This window comes from Mustela putorius, unplaced genomic scaffold (genome assembly GCF_011764305.1).
Source record: "Mustela putorius furo isolate JIRA1106 unplaced genomic scaffold, ASM1176430v1.1 tig00001075_pilon_pilon_pilon, whole genome shotgun sequence".
Classification (NCBI taxonomy): domain Eukaryota; kingdom Metazoa; phylum Chordata; class Mammalia; order Carnivora; family Mustelidae; genus Mustela; species Mustela putorius.
This window is the reverse complement of record NW_025421560.1, coordinates 660,142-682,098: the sequence shown is the minus strand read 5'-3', so window position 1 is coordinate 682,098 and position 21,957 is coordinate 660,142. Positions and strand designations below refer to the sequence as shown.

The following is a 21,957-nucleotide window of genomic DNA, read 5'->3' as shown; positions in this document are numbered from 1 at the left end:
CCAGGCTACGTAACCATAGGGACCGCTCCAGCTGGCCAACGAGGTCGACCGAGGGGTGTGGCTTTCCTTCTGAGCTCCACCACACCGTTCTGGGCTCACAGGCCTTGGGCCAGCATGTTCGAGGTTATGATACAACCTATGATACTGTTATACACATCACAGAGCATGGAACAGTATGCCAGGACAATAGGATACAGCAAAGAGCTCCAGCCATGAGATCGCAGGGGAGATGAGTGGAGTAAGAAGAAAAAAGGAACTGAATTAGGAAATGTGCCGAATCACTCTCCATGACGGCTACTTAATACCCACATGGTAGCTGGATTACTTTAGCTGCTCAACAGAGACTCTCAGCCATGCACTGGCTGCGCATCGACCCCACCTTGCAAGAGCAAAGTACTTGGAAGGAGGCGTTTATGTTCTCGCAGGCTCCCGGGCCGGCAGGAGTCAGCACTTTACCAGTTCTTTTCCAGGATCTCCCACCTGAATCACACTCCTAGGAGACCATGAAAATACTGGGACACGTGTCTGACTCATCTTCATTTCCTCATTAGTGACCACCGTCCAGTTTTATGTCCCTTCTGTGAGCAGTTCCGCCTACACATCTGGTAGCTCGTCCCTGGCTCTGCCGCAGCTGGGTCAGGCTCTGGTCCTTCTCACCATGGCCGAGCAGCCTCCCGTCCCCACCCCCAACACCGTGGCCCACCTTTTAAGCTGACATGGGCTGTTTGCTATAGCTGTTTTCAGTCATGCTTCCCTGCTTAAAATTTGCTCCTGTGTGAGCAATCCTTCACCCACTCGTCTTCCTGAACGGCTCCCACTTTTCCATCAAGGTGAAACCTGACATCAAAAGTCACTTCTATGAAACCTTCCCAGAGCGGGGACCCTTCCCTACAGAGTATTCTCAGCAACTGTCTGTGGTCCGTCCATAGCTCTTTTTTTTTTTTTTTAATATTTTTCTTATTTATTAGAGAGAGAAAGAGTACACAGGAATACGGGGAGCAGCAGAGGGAGAGGGACAAGAAGACTTCTTGATAAACAGGGAGCCTGACCTGAGGCTCGATCCCAGGTCCCTGAGATCACAACCTGAGCCAAAGGCAGACGCTTAACCAACTGAGCCACCCAGGTGCCCAGATCCATAGCTCTCTCTGTTTACCTCACTGGACCTTGTCTCTAGGTCACCCAGCCCTGACTTCCACAAGCCAGGAGAACCTCACAGAGGCTGCAGCTTGTCCCCTTTGTATCCCTGGCCATTCCCAGCACCGACCAGACTCAAGAGGTTTAATGACTGAACAGCAGGGAGCTGCGTATAAATGGATCCCACTTCCGATGGCGGTCTCTGCAATTTTAACCCAGAGAGATTGAAAATGGGACTAAAGCTAACACTTGTCATATAACATCCCAAACTTCCAGCATAGTATTTATAACTCTAATGAGGCTTTTACAAAGCTATTGTTTTCAGAGAATTGTATAAAGTTCTATACGACTGGCCCTTTAGTCCTTAGGATGCAGTGAGGCAAATGGGTTGCGAATACAAGAAGGTTTAAAAGGAGGGCGTAGCACCCCGGTCGTGGCAAGCACCGAGTCATTCACAGAACTGTCACACCAGCGCTGCACACCAGAAACAAGTGGGACGTGCTATGCCGTGTTTCGGTAACAAAAATTTAGAAAAAATGAAAATAAAGAGGTGGCATGGAGGGAGGAATGTGTGGAGAACGAGAAGATCCACTTACTCTCCGGGCTGCTGGGTGCCGAGGAGACAGTGTTCTCCCTCTCCAGGTACTGAGTCTCCAGGAGGACATGGCATGTGAACTACTATTCATTCTCGAGGGATCACTGTGCTGCACAATGTTCCAGAGTGATACAGACAAGTAAAGTTTTCTTTCTCTTGGAGCAAAGCTTTGCTCCGTGTCCCATATAGGCTTTTTCATGCCTGGGCAAGGATTCTTCTAGAGTAGGAAACAAAAAGCACTCTCAGGACATGCACCCCACATACGTACCAGGCCAAGAGAGAAAGCCCCCGAAGGCCTGGGTTAAGCCTTTGAGCCATAAAGTCTTCTCCACCAGGGCGTCGAAGTCCATGGCTGGCCGGTTCTGGAGTAGAACGGCGGCCGTTAGGGCCCAGGGGCTCAGGACCAGGTTCTGGATCTGCAGCAGCTGCATCTTATAGGCCACTTCTGTGACGAAGGCGTGCACATCCTCCGGCTGCTTCTGAGGAATATACCTACGAGAACAGCAAAGACCGAGTCACCGCTCTGCGGTGTGAGTGGCGGGGGGGTGGGGGGCGCGGAGACAGACCCTTGGGAAGGCTTCTCTGAATTCTCTCAGGTCACAGTGCGAGACTACACCCTGACTTCACTACAGTGTAGCCTGCCCAATGGGACAGAGTCCTATTCTTTTGGGTTCCAGGCAAAAAAACCAAACAAACCCACAAAAACCACAACTGCTGCTGCTGCTGTATAAATGGATCCATCAATTCCCCTGTGAGAACGGAGGCCTCCGCCAGTAGACTGAACGACAGGGTCCCTGGAATCCTCTGTGCTCTGAACACCTGTCTCCCAGAACACGCGTGCCAGGGAACATGTGACCAGTCATGTCTGTGCTGCACAGGCCATCCAGTTTGCCTGGCAGCCGCCCTACCCTTCTAAAAAGCACAAGGTCGCCTGCCACGTACTGCCACCATCCTCGCCTGACAGATTCTTCAGGCCTGTGTCAGCAACCTTGGAATCAGACGCTCTCTGGAGCCTGTGCAGAGCGGGATGAAGCAGGAATAGGTACAGGACCTAAAGCAGCCCCACAATAAGGTGGCTTCACGTGAAATCTAGGACCAATGAGGGCGCCCGGTCCTAGAGAACACCTGGCGGACCCAATCTGAGAGCTCGAGAGGGAAAGCTAACATCCGCTTCAGAGCGGAGGAAGCTGCTAGTGACGTACGCCAGTGGCCACGGGCCCCTGGCATGACAGATAAACGATGAGTGATGCTGTCGTCACAGTCAGCCTGGCTGAGCAGAGGGGTTCTGTCTCCCTTACTTCCCCAGGTGTGCTTCTCCAGGTTAAGAAAACCCAGGTGTATATCTGTACCTGCAGCCTGAAAGACCTAACACATATCTGTGCCCACGAACCTACAACCTTCTGGGGGCCCCTGGGTGGCCCAGTTGGTTAAGCATCTGACTCCTGGTTTCAGCTCAGGTCATGAGCCTGTGTCAGGCTCTGTGCTCAGTGCAGAGTCTGCTTATCCCTCTCCCTTTGCTCTCCTCCCCCACCTTCCCACTACCCCCCCCCCAAATAAATAAATAAAATCTTAACAAAACAAAACAAAACTGTAACCTTGAGGGTAGGGAGTCACCCTCATTCGTTATCATGTAATCCCTTCTAGGATCAAAAATAATACTTACCATATACTTTGGATGACCTACTAGTAGTGCTCAGCCACTGCCCTGCCCACAGAATGGGCAGGGTACTAAGTGGCGGAGTATAGTATAGGCAGGAGGGTACCGGTTCTCCTGAGAAGAACAAGCAGCACCGTCTGACTTTGGGTATTCGACATATATATCCTGCGGCTGGCTGTATAATTGGCAAATACAATTCTTTTCTTAAAAATTTTTTTTTACCTGCTATGTAATTCTCCATACCCAGTGTGGGGCTCAGACTCACAACCCCAAGATCAAGAGTCACAAGCTCCACCCGCCAAGTGGCCGGGCGCCCCGCAAACATAGTTCTTTAACTGGAGCTTCCCTGCTATGTGATCTCAGATAACCAGGTTCAGTCCTAGGAGGGGTCAACTCAAGAAGCCCAACCACACTTCCAGATGCTCATTCTTATTTCTACATCAGTTATGAAAACACAGGTCTTGCACCTTGGAACCAAATTATATGGGCTCCGACTCATCCTCCCAGCTGCCAGAGATCGAAGTGACACCGGGTCTCCAAAGTACACATGGATATTTCCAAAATTTTCAGAGAGGATCTTCCTGGCTTTCAACAATCCCTAATAGTATCAAAACAGAGGGAATGGAACAAAGAAGAGTAAGTTCAGAAAGGAGCTGGTGTACAAACTAGCATTTTCTCTAAATTCAAGGAAAATCAAGTTTGGTTTTCCTTTACGTACAGTTGTAGATTCTTTTGGTTTTGGAACCCCTAGAAGCTCGTACACGTAAAGAGTTTCTTCCAATACTTTATCATAACTGATGCTGACTGGAACAAGGTAGGTATCAAAAACTTCCCTTTTAAAAAATGGTTCCATCACAATATTCAGAAGACCTGTCAACAGGGAGAAATGGTTTTCTGTATGTAGTGAAATGTGGAGGAATGAGGGTCTGTAAATAGGAAGTATACATTATATCCAGCCCATACATAGAAACAGTTACAACTTAAAGAAACAGTTACACTTATAAAGAAAAAAATGATCTTGCCATAAAAAAAGTGTCCAGCCATATTTAGCAGCTATGATGACCCCACACCTGGACGTATATTCTTTCGATCTCAAAAGGACCTACCAAATTTCGGAGTCAATGTCTTGGCAGAGCGACTTCTTGTCCCTTCGAGGAAAAATTCAACAGGAGCATAACCATTCTTTAAAGAGAAAACACAAACAAACAAAACAAAACACAAAACCCTTTGCCTACTCTCAAAGTGAGAAAAGGTTCTTTTGATTCCTTTCCCCAAACTGTCCCCCACCCCTAGCCTGAAACACACTGTGGGGGACAAGTAGCCAAGTGGGCCATTCAGGAGTGAGGAATTTAAGTAAGATCCTATGGCAAGCTCAAGCTTGAGTGAAAAGGAAATGTGGCTTGAAGGTACTGGGATATTATCTGCCTTTACCCGCAACATGGTTTTCACGTATTCAGAGAACACCGCCCAGTAGAGTTTATTGCCACCAAAGGTGCGCCGCATAAAGAAGGCGCCCGACATCCGCAGCAGTTCCCCGACCATCTTCATTCCCAGGAAGTCTAAACAAAACACAGAGAAGGGGTTCATCGGTATTTGCAGATCCTGAAACTTTCTATAAATACCTAAACCCACATTCTGTAAAGAAATATCAGAAGACCACACGATGATATCACTACTCATATTTCCTGAGCTGAATATCTGTCCGAAGAAGTATCTAATAGAATCATGGGAGAGAAGGGACAGTGGGGGCAGGCCTACTGGGAGGCTACCTCATGCACCCCCACACACCTCCGTGTTTACAACCCAACCCCGACCTGAGACGGGGGCCACGACAGGCAACCTGACAAGCTCGGTGACGTCCCCATAATCGAGTACTTTAGCTACTGCTTCTGCTTGATGACAGAGCAGCCTGTGTCTTCCAAGCTTGACAGCTGGACAGATCAGCTCCCACCTTCCTTTTTTTTTTTTTTTTTTTAACCCAGGAGGTAAAAATATCAGCCTTCTTTTAGTGGCACAGATTAAATAAAGCAACTCTGGGATGCTTTATTCTACCATCGGTTTTAAAACCCTCCTTTTTCCCATTTTCCCTAACTTTCAAAGAACTTCCTCACATGTCTGTATGGATGAAAATGCTTTTAAAGTACTTAAGTCCCTGGCAATTTTTACCTTACTGTTGACTGCATTTATTAACCAAGGTGTATGCCTGAATCCCAACTTTCCTGGCTCCCTCCAAAGGGAGAAGATAAATAATGTTTGCATGAGCAATCCTACTTTTAGGAATCAGTCCTCCAGAAATAAAAGTACCGATATGAGAATATACTGTAGAACTGCAACCACAGTACATCTATGCTGCTGAATGTTATAATGTTAGACATGAATTTAGGCCTTGATCTTACACTGCATGTAAAATTAACTTGAAATGGATCAAAGGCCTAAATGTAAGACCTAAAAGTATAAAATTCTTAGAAGAAAGCATAGAGGGAAAACTTCATGGTGTTAAATGTGGCAATGATTTCTTGGACAGCACACCGAAAGCACAGAGGACAAAAGACACTGACAAAGAAACTGGGCTACATCACCATGAAAAGCTTCTGTGCATCAGAGGATCCACTGACAGACTGAAGAGTCCAACTTTGGGAGAGATTCGATGGGTGAAGGGAAAAAATGTTTGCAGATCATGTATCTAATAAGGGATTCTTCTCTAGAATACATAAAGAACTCCTACAACTCAAGAACAACAATAACAGAAACAACCCAATTCAAAAATGGGTAAAGGACCTGAATAGATAACTGTTCCAAAAAAGATACAGAAATGGCCAAAAGTACATGAAAAGATGATCAACACTGCTTGTCATCAGGGAAATGTAAATCAAAATTACACTGTGTACCATGTCCTACCCATTAGGATGACTGTGATTAAAACAAAACAAAACAAGAAACAGGGACGCCTGTGTGGCTCAGTCGGTTAGGTGTCTGCCTTCAGCTCAGGTCACAATCTCAGGGTCCTGGGATTGAATCCTGCAGAGCAGGGAACCTGTTTCTCCCTCTCTGCCTGTCCCTCCCCCTGCTTGCATTCTCTCTCTCCTCTTAAAAAAAAAAAAAAAAAAAAAAAAAAACAAAAACCACAAGAAATTAAGTGTTGGATGCAGAGAAACTGGACCCTCGGGCACTGCATTGGTGGGATGTGAAATGGTACAGTCACTATGGAAAACAATACGGTGATCCTCAAGAAAATTAAAAATTAAAAAAAAAAAGGAAAGAAAAAAGGAAAAGAAAATTAAAAATAAAACCAGCACATAAGCTAGCAATTCTACTTCTGGGTATATACCTAAAAGAATTTAAAGCAGAGACTCAAAGAGACATTTGCCCACCTATGTTCATAGCAGCGTTATTCATAATAGCCAAAATGTGGAAGCCACCCAAGCGTCCACGGGCAGAACAATGGATAAACAACATGTGCTCTTAAGTCCAGCCAAACAGGACTCAGCCTTTAGGAAGAAAATTCTGAAACATGGTGAAACATGAGCAGACCCTGAGTACATGCCCTGAGTGAGAGAAACCAGCCACGAAAGGACAAATCCTGTAAGTTCCACTCGTATGCGGTATCTAGAGCAGTCAAATTCCTAGGGACAGAAAGTAAAATGGTGGTGGCCAGCAGCTGAGGGGAGAGCAGGAGTCAGTGCTGACTGGGGACAGAATTTCAGGTCTGCAAGATGAAAAGTAGGTGGAGATCCGTGTGTGGATTCACAGCGTGAATGTACTTAATACCACCAAACTATATGTTTCAAGATGGTTATGGTGGCAGACATAACATTTTGTGTATTTTACCGTAATTAAAAATATGTAAAAGAAAAAAGTTAGGGGCGCCTGGGTGGCTCAGTGGGTTAAGCCGCTGCCTTCGGCTCAGGTCATGATCCCAGGGGCCTGGGATCGAGTCCCGCATGGGGCTCTCTGCTCAGCAGGGAGCCTGCTTCTCCTCATCTCTCTCTCTGTCTGTCTCTCTGCCTATTTGTGATCTCTCTCTCTGTCAAATAAATAAATAAAAAAAAAAAAAAAAAAGAAAAAAGTTAGATTTCCTGACCTTAGAGATAACCACGTATAAATTAACAAATAAAAAAAGCAAAGGCAGGTCATATATACAAGTGGTATCTCATTTACAAATCTAAACCAAAACCCCCGTGTGCACTTATCCTTGTTTCTGTCTGTAATGAAGCACAGCACAGAGAGACCTAATCCTGACTATCTGGGGTTATATTTACAATATATCTATTATATTATATTAATTATCTATTATAATATTTATAATATATTTATTATATTTGCGACATGGGGTCAGACAGCAGAAGGGAGAGGGGATCTGCATCCTCATTCTCAATCACCAGTAAAATCATTTCAGTGACTATTTTCATTCTAATAATGAAAGCAGAAGAGGAGAAAAACAATACGCACCCATTCCCGCAGCTATGACGGGTACCGGTAAATCATAATTGTATAAGAGAAAAGACAACATCAGAAAGTCAATGTAACTTCGATGACTGGGCAGCAGGACGACTGGGTGCTCCTGGATGGCTCGTTGTAGCTTTAAAAGAAAAGTTACAGTTCAAATACTCTCAGTTTTCCTATTATTAAAATCACATGTCACATCAGCAAACGGAAGAACGGGTATATATGGACAGACAGAATACTACCCATGCCTCCCTAATACATACAGAAAACTTATGTCAGAGTTCTAGTTAAATTACCTCACATACTGCAAGAACATTAAAAATGTACATTTTATAGATCATCATAAGAGAGATGATCACTAACATATTAATTGGGCACCATATTAAGCATTTTACATGCACCGTTTAGTATCACATATTTGTAAATAAGGCCTAAGCACTAGGTTCCCCAGTTGTGACATGGTCACGCGTCTCATCAATGGCCAAGCTGTGAGTGGAACTGAAGTGAGTCTGAATTAAAAAATCAGCTGTTGGGGCGCCTGGATGGCTCAGTGGGTTAAGCCTCTGCCTTCGGCTCAGGTCATGATCTCAGGGTCCTGGGATCAAGCCCAGTGTTGAGCTCTCTGCTCAGCAGGGAGCCTGCTTCCCACCCCACCTCTGCCTGCCTCTCTGCCTACTTAGCTGTTACGCAGTGTGCTAGACCGATTGAGTTGCAGTAAGAGAGAACAAACTGTCTCTCAGGTAGATTAATAAAAACAAATCTGCACTGGTAGGTCAAATGAGCGGTATGGTATTTCTCTATTTATATACCGGACTTTCCACCAGGAAGAATGGGTGCCCTTAGTTAGAAGGAATTTGAACTTCCAGATATGTTCCATAGGCTCTGAGCCTCAAAAATATTCTGGGATCAGTGTGTTATCTGTTTTTTAAAAAATCTAGATAAAAATCACCAAGGCAAGCTCATGTGTGATCAGTTAAGAAGACGTGGCCAGTCAACATTCTCTGGATGGCTGTATCAAACACTTTTATTTTTATTTTTTTAAAGATTTTATTTATTTATTTGACAGAGAGAAATCACAAGTAGATGGAAAGGCAGGCAGAGAGAGAGAGAGGAGGAAGCAGGCTCCCTGCCAAGCAGAGAGCCCGATGCGGGACTCGATCCCAGGACCCTGAGATCATGACCTGAGCCGAAGGCAGCGGCTTAACCCACTGAGCCACCCAGGCGCCCCAGCACTTTTATTTTTTAAGATTTATTTATCTCTTTGAGAGAGTGAGAGAGTGCAGGAGCACGTGCAGTGGGGCGCAGAGGGGAAAAATCTCAAGCAGACTCTCCCTGCCGAGCACAGAGACGCAGGGCTCGATCTCATGACACATGAGGTCATGACCCCAGTCGAAACCAAGAGCTGGATACTCAACCGACTGAGCCAGCCAGGTGCCCCCCAAACATTCTCTGAGACAGAGCCAGAGACTAACCCAGCAAACTACAGAATAGTCATCAGAGGGGAAAACAAGAAATACATGAAAGTAAATGACTGAATAAAACATTAAAAGACATATGGAAGAAGGCCAAGGGAGGTAAGAGCTTCTTAATAAGAGGCAAAACATTAAAAATCATAAATGAATAAAAATAGGAAAAGCTCTTCTTTCCAGAAGAAAAAAGACTACACCGTGCCTGTTAAATAACTCTGGAGTGATGCAATTAGAAAAATCGCCATCTGGCAATCAGGAAAAATCATCAGTGTGAAACCTGTGGCAGAGACTCTGCTGGAAACCAGGACCCCTCACCATCCTTAGAGTCTCTCTTCACATGATTCTTGTTCATTGCCAAGGGAAACAGGGTAACTTCACAGCGGCTGATACCAGATGACGAAAGTGAACACTACCAGTAAGGGGACAGATAGCCACCACGCACTCCTTGAAGGAGAAAGATACAATGTTGTGTCCTGCCCAAGCTCTACAGAGTGAGTCTAATCCTGAGAAAACATCACTCAAATCCAAATCAAGACATGCTACAAAATAACCCGTCTTTTTTTTTTTTTCCTAAACTAAACACAAAGACTAAGGAATTGTTCTACATTAAAGGAGTCGAAAGAGATACAGAAGCTGAATGTTAATCCCATGTAGGATTTCTTGCACTATACAAGATAAAACTGGTGATCCATGAGATATGAATGAGGTCTGTACTGCTGTGTACTAGTGTTGTATCAGTGCTGTATAGTACTGTGTATTAGTGTTGTATCAATGTCATTTTGCTTATTCTGATAACTGCACCATAAGGGAATGTTGCTTATGGGAAAAACATAGCAGAGTATTGAGGAGAGGATAAAGGAAATGTTGTAAGGGGACGCAGGTGGGTCGTATACAGAAATTCTTGGTATTACTTCTGTAGCTTTGCAGATACCTAACATGAGGTTAGTCTGGAAGTCTTACTGGATCAAGTGAGTTAGTCTGAAGTCTGTAGGTCCGAAAGTAAACAAGTACCACTCTCCAGAGAAACAAAGCCTCCTCCGCCAGCCAGGAAGCCAGCGGGCGAGGGCCTGCTTGTTTCGTGCAATGTGAGAGGTCTTAAAGTTGACTAAATCATGAGGCGGAAGAGGTTTCTTTTTAAACAAGCAATACTTACTTTCTGAATACCTTCTTCATTTACACACACTTTTGAGAAAATTTGTTTAAATATTTTGCTCAGGGCAAAGGCAAAAAACCGGATGGCTCCCAGACGCAGTTTGTGGCTCATCTCATCCAAAATCTCACAGACTTCCTCTCGGAGGACATCGATGGATTGAAGGGATTCCTTAGAAAGCTAGAAAGAAAGGGAAAGCAGGGATGTGTCTTTGAAGAAAAGCCAGAACTCGTGTTTACTCAAACCGCTACAACTAGTTCCAAACGGACCCTTATTACATAGCTCAAAAATGCTACATTTGCTTTCATTTCAACCGGCGCAATTTACTTTCCAACATAACTCAAGTAGATAAATGATCCTATTTAGACAACTTCAAAGATGGTAATTCAAAGAGAACAGGCCCTCGAGGAAAGCATCTCACCTTTCCATCTGATTTGTTAAGCTGACAACCAGGGGCGCCTGGGTGCCTCAGAGGGTTAAGCCTCTGCCTTCGGCTCAGGTCATGATCTCAGGGTCCTGGGATTGAGTCCCACATCGGGCTCTCTGCTCAGCAGGGAGCCTGCTTCCTCCTCTCTCTCTTTCTGCCTGCCTCTTTACCTGCTTGTGATCTCTGTCAAATAAATAAATAAAATCTTTAAAAAAAAAAAAAAAAAAAGAAGAAGCTGACAGCCAAATTCTCTGAAGTAAGCTGCTGCCCATGAACCAGTGTGCTTTTAGCGGATTGCTGCCGCTCGACCTGCCCCTTGCTATCACAAGGTAAACGTACAAGGTAAATAGAAGATCAGGTTGAAGTAACCATTCAGACTGTATCAGATCTACAGGTCACTGGGACAAACCTTTCCAAAGTATCCATGTAACTAGTGAAGCCAGTGCCCTCACACTAGAACTCTCTTTACTCCGAAGGGCACCACATCTTTTTCTAAAGAGAACAACATGTTGGCTGTATGCTAGGCCTGGAGACGGGGATAAGTAAGGCAGCTTCTGTCCTCAGGAACTCCAATTTGACCCCTTAAGCGAGCGCGCTGAGATAGAACGGTGTCTATGTGATAAACTGTATTTATCCTTCACAGAGGAGAATGTTCCAGGATGTGGGCCAGAAGATGAGAGGGTAGGATGCTGGAGTCCCAGTTACCTCAATTACATGCAGTGGAGAAATAGCTTCTTTTTTAAAAAATAATTGAGGTGAAATTAACACACATAAAATTAGCCATTTCAAGCTAAATTCTGTGGCGCTTGGTACCTTCACAAACGGATAATCAACCTCTCCCTAGCTTCGTATTTTATCTTTTTTCAGGGGAACAGAGGAATCAATGGATTGGTGGTAAGGATGGATTTCAGGAAACAAGCCTAGGAAAAGGGAATACAGTTGGAAAGCCATCACGACAGTTCAGGGGAGAAACAGAAAAGGCCCCCAAAAGGCAATAATAGGCTGAAGGGAAGGGGAAGGGCAGTGAGATGCTCGGTTGTTTCGGGCAACAGAATGGATGGTGGGGCCGTCCTGAAATTGGGGATGGAGAGCAGGTGTAGAAGACAGTGTTGTGCAGGGGTTGAGAAGGTGGCTATACTGATTTTGATGTGTTTGGAGACGTATAAAGTAACTGCAGAGGGGAAGACAGTGGGAGATAAGAGTCTGAACCCCGATTATCTAGCCAAGGCTAGAGGTCCTCTTTGTGAATCAGCAGACTACAGATAAAAATGGAAATGACGGGAGTGTATAAAATGGACCAGGGAGGCTGCAGGATGATAAGATAAGAAGGCTGAGGGTTCAACCTTGACAAACACTTACCCATGGGATAGAAGAACTTGTAAAGAGACTAATAAGGAAAATGGCAAGAGAACTGTACTGTGTGATACCATGATGTGAAGGTAAGAGAGGTCCTGCAGGAGAGTGTCCAACAAAACTGGGCACAGTAGAAACACAGTGCAGACTAAAAGGACACCCTGGACCGGGTCACTTGGAGATGCATAACAACCTTTACGGGAATCAAGGGCAGTGACCTGCTGAACGTGGAAGGTGCACGGGAAGGACACACGACACCTTTGAGGAGGTGGGATGAGAAGGGAAAGAGAAATGGAGCATTAAAAAAAAAATACATGGCTGAAAGGGGCTTCCTGCCCACCCCCCCACCAGGAAGTGCTGGCCCATGCAGAAGGCTGAAGAGGAGGACAGACAAGTCTTCAGGGGATCTAAAGGAAATGGACAGATGGAAGAACACAGGTGAGCAGGTTGGTCAGTTCAGAAGGAATGGCCTTCTCCAGGACTGGAGGAAAGCACAGAAGCAGAGAATGACCTATTCTCTTATTTTGTGCAATCGGGCTTCTCATTCACCCAACAGATATGTCTCCCCTTCCAGATCCTTCTTCCTGGAAACCTAAGATAAGATTAAAAGATGAGCATTAGCTCTGTAACTCCCCGCCCAGCATTGTCCCTTCTCAGTCTGTTCTCCACATCACAAACCAGAGTGGTTTCTTTTTTTTTCTAAGATTTTTATTTATTTGAGATAGCATGAGCAGGAACAGAGGCAAGCAGAGAGAGAGGGAGAAGACGACTCCCCTGCTGAGCAGAGAGCCTGACATGGGGCTCCATCCCAGGACCCCGGGGTTATGACCTCAGCCAAAGGCAGATGCTCAACCCACCGAGCCAGCCATTTGCCCCTGGCGATCATATCCTAAATGCAGAAGTAATCTCATCTTTCCTGGGCTGAAAGCCCTTCAAGGGCTGCATAGCATTCTGTGAGACAGAGGCAGCCTGAGTTGGCAGCAGAGATGGAAAGAAACAGACAAGAGCTATTGAGGAGAGCAAACTGGCAGCAGCTCTTAGTGACCCACAGCACAGGAAGGGAAAAGCGAGAAGCTGAAGATGGCGTGGAGATTTTTGGTAGGAGCAGCAGGCATATGGAAGGGCCGTTCTTGGAGATATGCAGAAGTGGGTGTAGGGGATGTACATGGTATAGTGGTGCGGGTGGGAGGGTCGAAGACTTTGACTCAGATATCCCGCATGTGAGATGCTTTTGGATTTTCCAAGTAGGGATTCCGGTGGACATAAAATACATAAAAATACATGTATGAAACTCAAAAGAGATCTGGGCTGAAGCAATAGATACCAGTTATTATTTACTACATATTGTTATTTATAATAATATATTATAAAAATATAATAGGGAGACATCAGCATAAGGAAGGTATTTACAATTCTGGTAATACATAAAACAGCCCAGTAAGTAGGCAGAATAAGAAGGGATTAGAACAAAACCTTGAGGAGCAGCAGACAGGCAAAGGGAAAGAAGCCCACAAAGACAACTGAGGAATGATGAAAAAGATTTGGTGGGGGGGGCACCTGGCTGGTTCCGTTGAAGCCTGTGTCTCTTGATCTCAGGATTGTGGGTTCGAGCCCCCCAGCGGGTGTAAAAATTACTTAAAAATAAAATCTTAAAAAAATTTTTGGTAGTAAGGGGGAGAATATGGTATCACAGAAACAAAGGAGGGAGAGTGTGCCAAGGGCTACAAAGGGTGTCAACAAGGTTGATTTTAGAAATCAGGAAGGAATCATTCTCAGTCTTGGAAAGAGCAATTACAGTGGGTTAGAAACCGGATGCCTGGGAGCTGCGTGTACAAGGAGGGTGAGAGAGTAGAGCCCCAAGTATGGCAAACACAGCCGACTTCTTCCCGGAGTAGAGAAGCGGGAAAGGAAGAGCCGAGTCACAAGGAGAGAAGGAATCTGCTCAAACGAGGCTGATCTCGGCAGGAAGAGGACTGCTCGAGTTCAGGGATGACGGTAAAGAGCCAATGAAAAGGAAGAGGTTGAAGACATTTGAGGGGAGAGACCATAAGCAAAGTCCCTGAGGAGGACGGAGCCGGTCAAGTTCAGAGCTCAGCAATAGGGGAGGGATTGAACTCCAACAGGAGAGAGAGCATCCTGTCCTGTTTTCCCTGGAGGGAAGAAGAGAATGAGGGTATCGGATACAGGTAAATTCGTAGCTTGATTGCATGAAGTTGAGAGTGATCATATAACGGTATACATTTCCTTTGGGAAGTAGGAAGAAATGTCACCTGTTGAGGGTAAGGGGCGGAGGCTGGAGGTTCAGAAAGTCCTCGGTTGGAGGACTGACACTGACACTCCAGTTCGGAGAACGGGAGAGAGTTCCCTGGGGAAACAAGGAATTCTTGGGTAACACAGAAGGCCCAGCTGTGCTGCATGATCCTGAATTTATAGCAATTCCAATCTACCTACGTTGAGTGATTTATTTTTTTTCCGCAGTAGAACAGCCAAGTCTGAGAAACACTGGCCTATATCAGTCAGGCTTAACCTGCCTGCATATGAGAATTCCTTGGGGGAACTTTTAAAAAAGGAAAAGAAGAAAGAGATACCTGGGTCCTATTCCAGACCAATTTATATCAGAATCACTGTGGACAGGACAAAAGCATTTTTTTTTCATTCATTCATTCAAGAAATATTTATTGGAAGTGTACTATGTGCTAGGCACTATAATACAGCAAAAAGAGAGAGAGGGAGACAGAGATAAATATATAGAATACAGAAAAAAAAAGGGAGTCATAAGGGAGATAAAAATTTTTGCCTTCATGGAGTTTACGTACTAGTAGAAAATAACAGCTAACCTTCTTATGAAAGTTCTGCGGTAATTTTTTTTCCCCCTCCAGGTAATTCTAACAAAGAGCCGTATTGAGAACCACTGTCTTTAGGTTTTAACTGATAAGGAAACTTTACTTCACTTATGAAATAGCCTGAGTCAGACAGGACTAGTAGTTTCTCCCAAGACAAATCACGACAGGCAGATTAAACCAAAAGGATTAGGAGCACAGGTCATACGTTCAAATCATAAAAAAGCAGACAGAGGCGCTTGGGTGGCTCGGTTGGCTAAGAGTGTGCCCTCAGCTCAGGTCATGATCTGGAAGTCCTGGGCTTGAGCCCCAGGTCTGGCTCCTGCTTCTCCCTCTGCTCCTCATGCTACTCATTCTCTCTCTCTCTCTCAAATAAATAAATAAATGAATAAAATCTTTAAAAAAATGTTTTTAAAAAGAAGAAAACAGACAGCAGAGATAAAGAATTTCTCTGAGGTTGTAGGCCAGACTAAATTCCACTTAAAAATCAATAGAGGGGGCACTTTGGTGGGTGGCTCAGTGGGTTAAGCCTCTGCCTTAACCCACTTAATCTCAGGGTCCTGGGATCGAGTCCCACATCAGATTCTCTGCTCAGCAGGGAGCCTGCTTTCCCCTCTCTGCCTGCCTGCCTCTCTGCCTACTTGTGATCTCTCTCTCTTCTGTCGAATAAATAAATAAATAATCTTTAAAAAAAAAATCAGTGGGGCGCCTGGGTGGCTCAGTGGGTTAAGCCGCTGCCTTCGGCTCAGGTCATGATCTCAGGGTCCTGGGATCAAGTCCCGCATCGGGCTCTCTGCTCGGCGGGGAGTCTGCTTCCTCCCCTCTCTCTCTCTGCCTGCCTCTCTGCCTACTTGTGATCTCTCTCTGTCAAATAAATAAATAAATAAATAAATAAATCTTTAAAAAAAAATCAGTGGAGGGGCACCTGGGTGGCTCAGGTTAGGCATCTGCCCTCAGTTCAGATCATGATCTGGGGGTCCTGGGATCAAGCTCAACATCAGGGTCCCTGCTCAGCAGCGGAGTCTGCTTCTCCTTCTCCCTCAGCCCCTGCTCGTGTACTCTCTCTCACTATCTCAAATAAATAAATCTTAAACAAACAAACAAAGTCAATGGAGCACAGTCTCTACAGGTAAACCTCAAAGCCTGGGAGCACCTGGACAATGTGACAGAGAGGGCCGGCCATGAGGAAGCTGTAATCGCGCCCCCTGAATACTTCTATCTGATGTCTTCAAATGACATGCCCAAAACAGACCTAGCTTTTCTCCCAAGTCCAATCCCTCTTCTAAGTTCCCTATCTCAGTGACTGCTTCTGTCATCCTGTCTCTCTTTTCCTTCCCATCATTCATCCAGTTGATCATAAATAAGGTCTACCCCACCTCTGAAATTTTTCTTTCTTCTTTTTTTCTTAAGAGACGGAGCGAGAGAGGAGGAGGAAGGGGCAGAGGGAGGATCTTATGCAGGTCGCATGCTCAGCACAGAGCCTGACGCAGGGCTCTAGCTCACGACCCTGAGATCATGACCTGAGCCAAAATCCAAACATGGACACTTAACCAAGTGAGCTACCCAGGCAACCCTACCTCTTAAATTTCTTAAATCTGTCCATCTCAGTTTCTACAACCGCAGTCTAGGCAACTGTGATCCTACAAAGGGATTACTGGAAGAGCATCATAACCTCACTTCCTGTCTCCATTCGTTGGTGTTTCTAAAACATTAACTGATCAGGCCACACTCCAATCTGGAACCTTTCATTGGCTTTGCACTGTATGTGGGTTCAATCTAACTCCTCTGGATGGTTTATAAGATTTATTATTTATTTTTAGAGAGAGAGAGAGAGCATGCGCACACAAGTAGGGGGAGGGCAGAGGGAGAGAGAGTGGAGAAGAGAGAATTTCCAGCAGACTCCCCACTGAGCAGGAGCAGAACATGGGGCTTGATCTCAAGACCCTGAGATCTGACCCAAGCTGAAGTCAGACACTTAACTGAGATGCCCAGCTGCTCCATCTGCTCTGGATAGTTTATAAAACTCTCTGTGATGCGGCCCCCGTTTGGCTCTCTACATTCTTTCCATTGTACCCTGTCTTTGCTCTCTTTGGTCCGGTCATACCAAACTGCTTCTAGGACTCTGCGTATGCATGTTCTCTAGTTGCTAAAATGTGCTGGTGGTTCCCAAGCTCTACTATATTTTGGAACCAACAGGGCTTCTCCTCCTTCTTCTCTCTCTCTCTCTCTTTTTTTTTTGAGAGAGAGAGGGAGGGAGAAACAGAATCTTAAGCAGGTGCCACGCCCAGCATGAAGCCCAACGAGGGGCTCCATCTCACGACCCTGAGATCCTTACCGGAGCTGAAACCAAGAGTCAGACACTTAACCAAATGAGCCACCCAGGTACCCCTTGACTGGGCTTCTTTAAAAACTACTACTAGGGGGCGCCTGGGTGGCTCAGTGGGTTAAGGCCTCTGCTTTCAGCTCAGGTCATGGTCTCAGGGTCCTGGGATCGAGTCCCACATCGGGCTCTCTGCTCAGCGGGGAGCCTGCTTCCTCCTCTCTCTCTCTCTGCCTGCCTCTGTGCCTACCTGTGATCTCTGTCTGTCAAATTTAAAAAAAAAACTATTACTAGGATGTCTGGCTCCTTCCCCAACATTCTGATTTAATTCATATGGGGGTGAGATCTATGCACAGGGACTCTTGACACTTTTTCCAGCAATTTTAATGTGCCGTGAGATTTAACCATGGGGAAAAAGTTATTTGCTCTGCTAGGAATACTTCTTCACTCACTTCATCTGGAAAACCACTAACCATCTTTTAGGCATCATTTAAAAAAAAAGTCACTTTTCTAATTCCTTACACAAAATCATTTGCCCTATAATTACTGCCCCTGTACGCTGGGCTCCCACTGGCGTGTCTTGTATCATATTCATTGTAATTGTACAACTAGCATCCTTCCCTGTCAGACTACAGTTGACCCTTGAAGAACATGGGGGCTGGGTGCCGAGCCCCCATGTGCGTTGAAAATCCACGTGTAACTTTTGACTCCCCCAAAACGTGACTAATAGCCTACTCTTGACTGACAGCCTTACTGATAACATCAACAGTGGATTTACAAATATTTTTGATGTTACATGCATTATAGACTGTTTTTAAAGAAAAGTGTTTTTAAGAAAACTATAAGGAAAACACATTTACAGTACTGTACTGTATTTAAAAAAAAAAACACTAAAAAAAGCCCCAAACCAAAACAAAACTATGTATAAGTGGACCTGGGCGGTTCAAACCTGTGTTGTTCCTTACTGACAATGAACAAGTCCAGCTGTGGTTGAAGACGGAATCACTTACCTGTTTAATGACATAATGAACCTCTTCGGAACTGAGAACACTAGATTTAATATCACTTGGCTTGCAAGGAGTAATTCCCTTATAGACAAGAGGTGTGTAACACTTCATTGCAAATTTCAAGTCACTGACATGCCTCCTCTCCTCTAAAATGTCTTCAAATTCATCCCATTTTTTGAGCTCCTTCTGTGGGTAAGGCAAATGAGAGAAAGTAAAGCTTACAATGTAAAGTAAATCAGGATAGATTAGAGACTACATTGGTAAGGTTTCATCTTTGCCCACATTCTTATGCTATGACATATGAATACACTGATAACACATTTTTCTATACTAAGGAAAGGAAATGTAAGGGCGCCTGGTGGCTCAGTCGTTAAACATCTGCCTTTGGCTTAGGTCATGATCCCAGCATCCTGGGATCAAGCCCTGCATCACATCCAGCTCCCTGCTTGGCGGGAGGCCTGCTTCTCCCTCTCCCGCTCCCCTTGCTTGTATTCCCTCTCTCACTGTGTCTCTCTGTGTCAAATAAATAAATAAAATCTTAAAAGAAAAGAAAAAGAGGAAATGTAATGATAGTTTGGGTCACAAAATGGATATTGAGTATAATATTTTATTATTTCTGCTTGTTGTCTTTGTAAATCCAGGATCCCTCCAGGGAAGTTAAGAAAGAGAGCAAAGACTGAGACTTTAAGCTCGAGAATAATCTGATTAACTTTACAATCAATTTTATTTGATCAATTTTATCAAACACATTGATGAAATTTGTTGGTCTCTTCTACTTAGCTTTAAAATAAGAGCATACAACAGAAATTCAAAATTATGTTCAACCGAATAAAAATATATGGGTGCAAATAAAAGGAAAATTCACTTAAGAAAAAAGTGCTCCCAACTATCACATGGTCTCCCTGATATGAGGAAGTGGAGATGCAACGTGGGGGGTTTGGGGGTAGGAAAAGAATAAATGAAACAAGATGGGATCGGGAGGGAGACAAACCATAAGAGACTCTTAATCTCACAAAACAAACTGGGGCGGGGGTAGGGAGAGCGTGGTGGGGTTATGGACATTGGGGAGGGCATGTGCTATGGTGAGTGCTGGGAAGTGGGTAAACCTGGCGACTCACAGACCTGGACTCCTAGGGCTAATAATATAGTATATGTTTATAAAAAAATTAAAAAAAATTAAAAAAAAAAAAAAGAAAAAGTGCTCCCAGAGAAGCTACTGGCGAGCAGTCGGTTCTTGCTAGGACTACTTTCTTATCCCCTTTTGACTCCGGACAGTTTAGCTTCCATCCAACCAGCCCCTGAAACCGCTATTTATCAGGTTACCTATGACTTCTGAATTGTTAATTCTTAAAATTCTGTTTTTCTGATTATAAAAGTAATAATAGTAATAATGATAATTTTAGCTAACGTGTGTAGTTGTTTGCTAAATGTCATGCCCTATTCTAAGGCATTATTCCTAAATACAGGAATGATCCTCACAAAAATGGGAAAACCAAGGCACAAAGAACCCAAATAACTTACTTCGTTCTACAGCTCGCAAAGGGCAGAGACATGATTCAAACTTGAGCCTTATGGCTTCACAGACCTTGCTCCTAACCTCTATCCCACACTGCTCACCATATTAACTATGGAAAGTTTGGAAACATGGAAACATATAGGTAAACATATATTGCCCACAATTTTATACCCCAGGAATAACAACTCTTTACCACTTCCTACTTTTCCTTTTTTTTTTCATTCACAGCTACACAAATACACAGTTTTTATTCAAAATGTGGACCATACCAAATATAGTTTTATCTTGCCTTTTCAAATATGGTATGCACATTTTCCTGTATTAACTATTGTTTTAAAGCATTTTAGTGGAGGCAACTTCAACTTCTTCAAATACTTTTTTCCCTGGTGACGGAAGGGCTGGGGTTTGGCCTTTACCCTCCTGGAGAAGTGCTGCTGAGATGGTGGAGACGCCTGGTCATGCATGGCTCCCGCCACTTCCATCTATGGGGCTGTGATGGGAAGCCAAGAGCCATATCCCTTCTCCCTGGCTACTATGGGTTTTGCTGACACAAGGCTGTCTTCCATCTGGGGCTGGGTAGACCCTAGGAACTTAACATCTATCCTGCACTAACCTATGGGGCAGCTGTCAACTTACTGGAGAAAATATGCTTAGCAATCAGGTCACTTTTACTTCTTTACTTTATCTCAAACAGGTAGACGGTTTCATAAAAAAAAAAAAAAATTCTCCTAATTACCAAAGCGCTTATAAAAATCTGGAAGATACAGTAAAACACACAGAAGAAAATTAAAATCACCTGTTGTCCAATGACCCAGGGTCCATTTTAGAGGATGCTTTTTTTTTCTGGGCATGTGGACACACTCCCTCCCCTGACACACATACATTTTGATTTGCCCACGTAATTTTTCCACCTTATGTTATAAATGCTTCCCTCTCTTTTAAGTTCCTTCCACCGCATTATTTTTAATAATGGACATGTGAATTATTTTTCATGCGTTGCTATTAGAAGAAAACACAACACACATTATTACTTCTTTCAAATTTAATCATTCAACCCTTGTCTCTTTCTAGTCTTCAACTTCCTAGACCTCCCTCCAGCCTGATGCCATTCCCAAAGGCTCCTTCCTTTCCCCATCTCCAACCATCCTGAAATTTTCCTACTTTGGTTTTTAGTTCACTACTCTTGTCACAGCAGAAGATCTACCCCATTGCCCTAAACCAGTGGTTCTCAACCTGAAGGGAACCCCCCCCCAAACTAAAATATGTCTTCTTTCTTCCCACTTCCCTTAATGTTAACATCTCCAACCCTCCTATCTTCATACACGGTGCTGAGTCCTCACACCTACTCAGCTGGCTTTAGACCTAATTATACACGCTGTTGAATTTCCTGCTCTGTTCTCTTCACCCATGTGAGTTCCTGACAAACACATTTAGTTGCAAACACTTCACCTTTGGCCTTTCCCAAACTGATCTCATTTCTCCTCAGTACGATCCTATAACCTGATTATTTCCCAGAAATCTCAACAACGGCCATGCCACATACATCCCTTTGCCTTATCCTAGACCCTCTTCCCTCACCCTTACACATGATCCATCTAATCCTGTCCAGGTGGCCTTTCAGGATGTAGCAGGACTACTCCTCGGTCCCAGGTCTAGCCTGTGCACTTTATCACTCTAACCCCCTCACTCCTTGCCCCTTTGAATCAACCCTCCATGCTCCCATGTGCTCTTTTCAAAACACAATTCTGACCAAATTATTCCCTGGTTAAAATACTTCAATGACTCCCCACCTCCTTCAGAATTATGGCCTAAGCCACTTCTGGTATCATACAAGAAACTCTATGAACTTGTGCTTGTCCTTTCCCTCTCTAGACTCACTGCCCACCATGCTCAAGGTCTACTCGATAGCAAGTGATTCACCTTTCCCTAATACAATCTATTGTGGACATGCTTCTGGGCCTTGGTCCCTGCTCATCTCTGGGCCCTGAAGGCCTTTTTGTTCCTCTGTCATTCTTGCTCAAGCATCCCTGCTATGAAAACCCT

At 44.5% G+C, this 21,957-nt stretch overlaps 1 protein-coding gene across 3 annotated transcripts in view; it reads right to left on the bottom strand.

Annotated features, from left to right (window-relative positions):
* GNPAT (glyceronephosphate O-acyltransferase) overlaps nucleotides 1-21,957 on the bottom strand; it is a 36,356-nt gene that overhangs the window by 7,533 nt on the left and 6,866 nt on the right. For all 3 annotated transcript variants that reach the window (XM_013047592.2, XM_004776016.3, XM_004776015.3), the window contains exons 2-9: nucleotides 18,402-18,584; nucleotides 10,455-10,631; nucleotides 7,836-7,965; nucleotides 4,818-4,945; nucleotides 4,493-4,568; nucleotides 4,105-4,256; nucleotides 3,854-3,984; nucleotides 1,998-2,221 (exon numbers count right to left, since the gene is read on the bottom strand). In XM_013047592.2, the coding sequence (XP_012903046.1) occupies nucleotides 1,998-2,221; nucleotides 3,854-3,984; nucleotides 4,105-4,256; nucleotides 4,493-4,568; nucleotides 4,818-4,945; nucleotides 7,836-7,965; nucleotides 10,455-10,631; nucleotides 18,402-18,509 (1,126 nt within the window). In that variant the 5' untranslated portion in view covers nucleotides 18,510-18,584. The remainder of the gene's footprint in view (nucleotides 1-1,997; nucleotides 2,222-3,853; nucleotides 3,985-4,104; nucleotides 4,257-4,492; nucleotides 4,569-4,817; nucleotides 4,946-7,835; nucleotides 7,966-10,454; nucleotides 10,632-18,401; nucleotides 18,585-21,957) is intronic.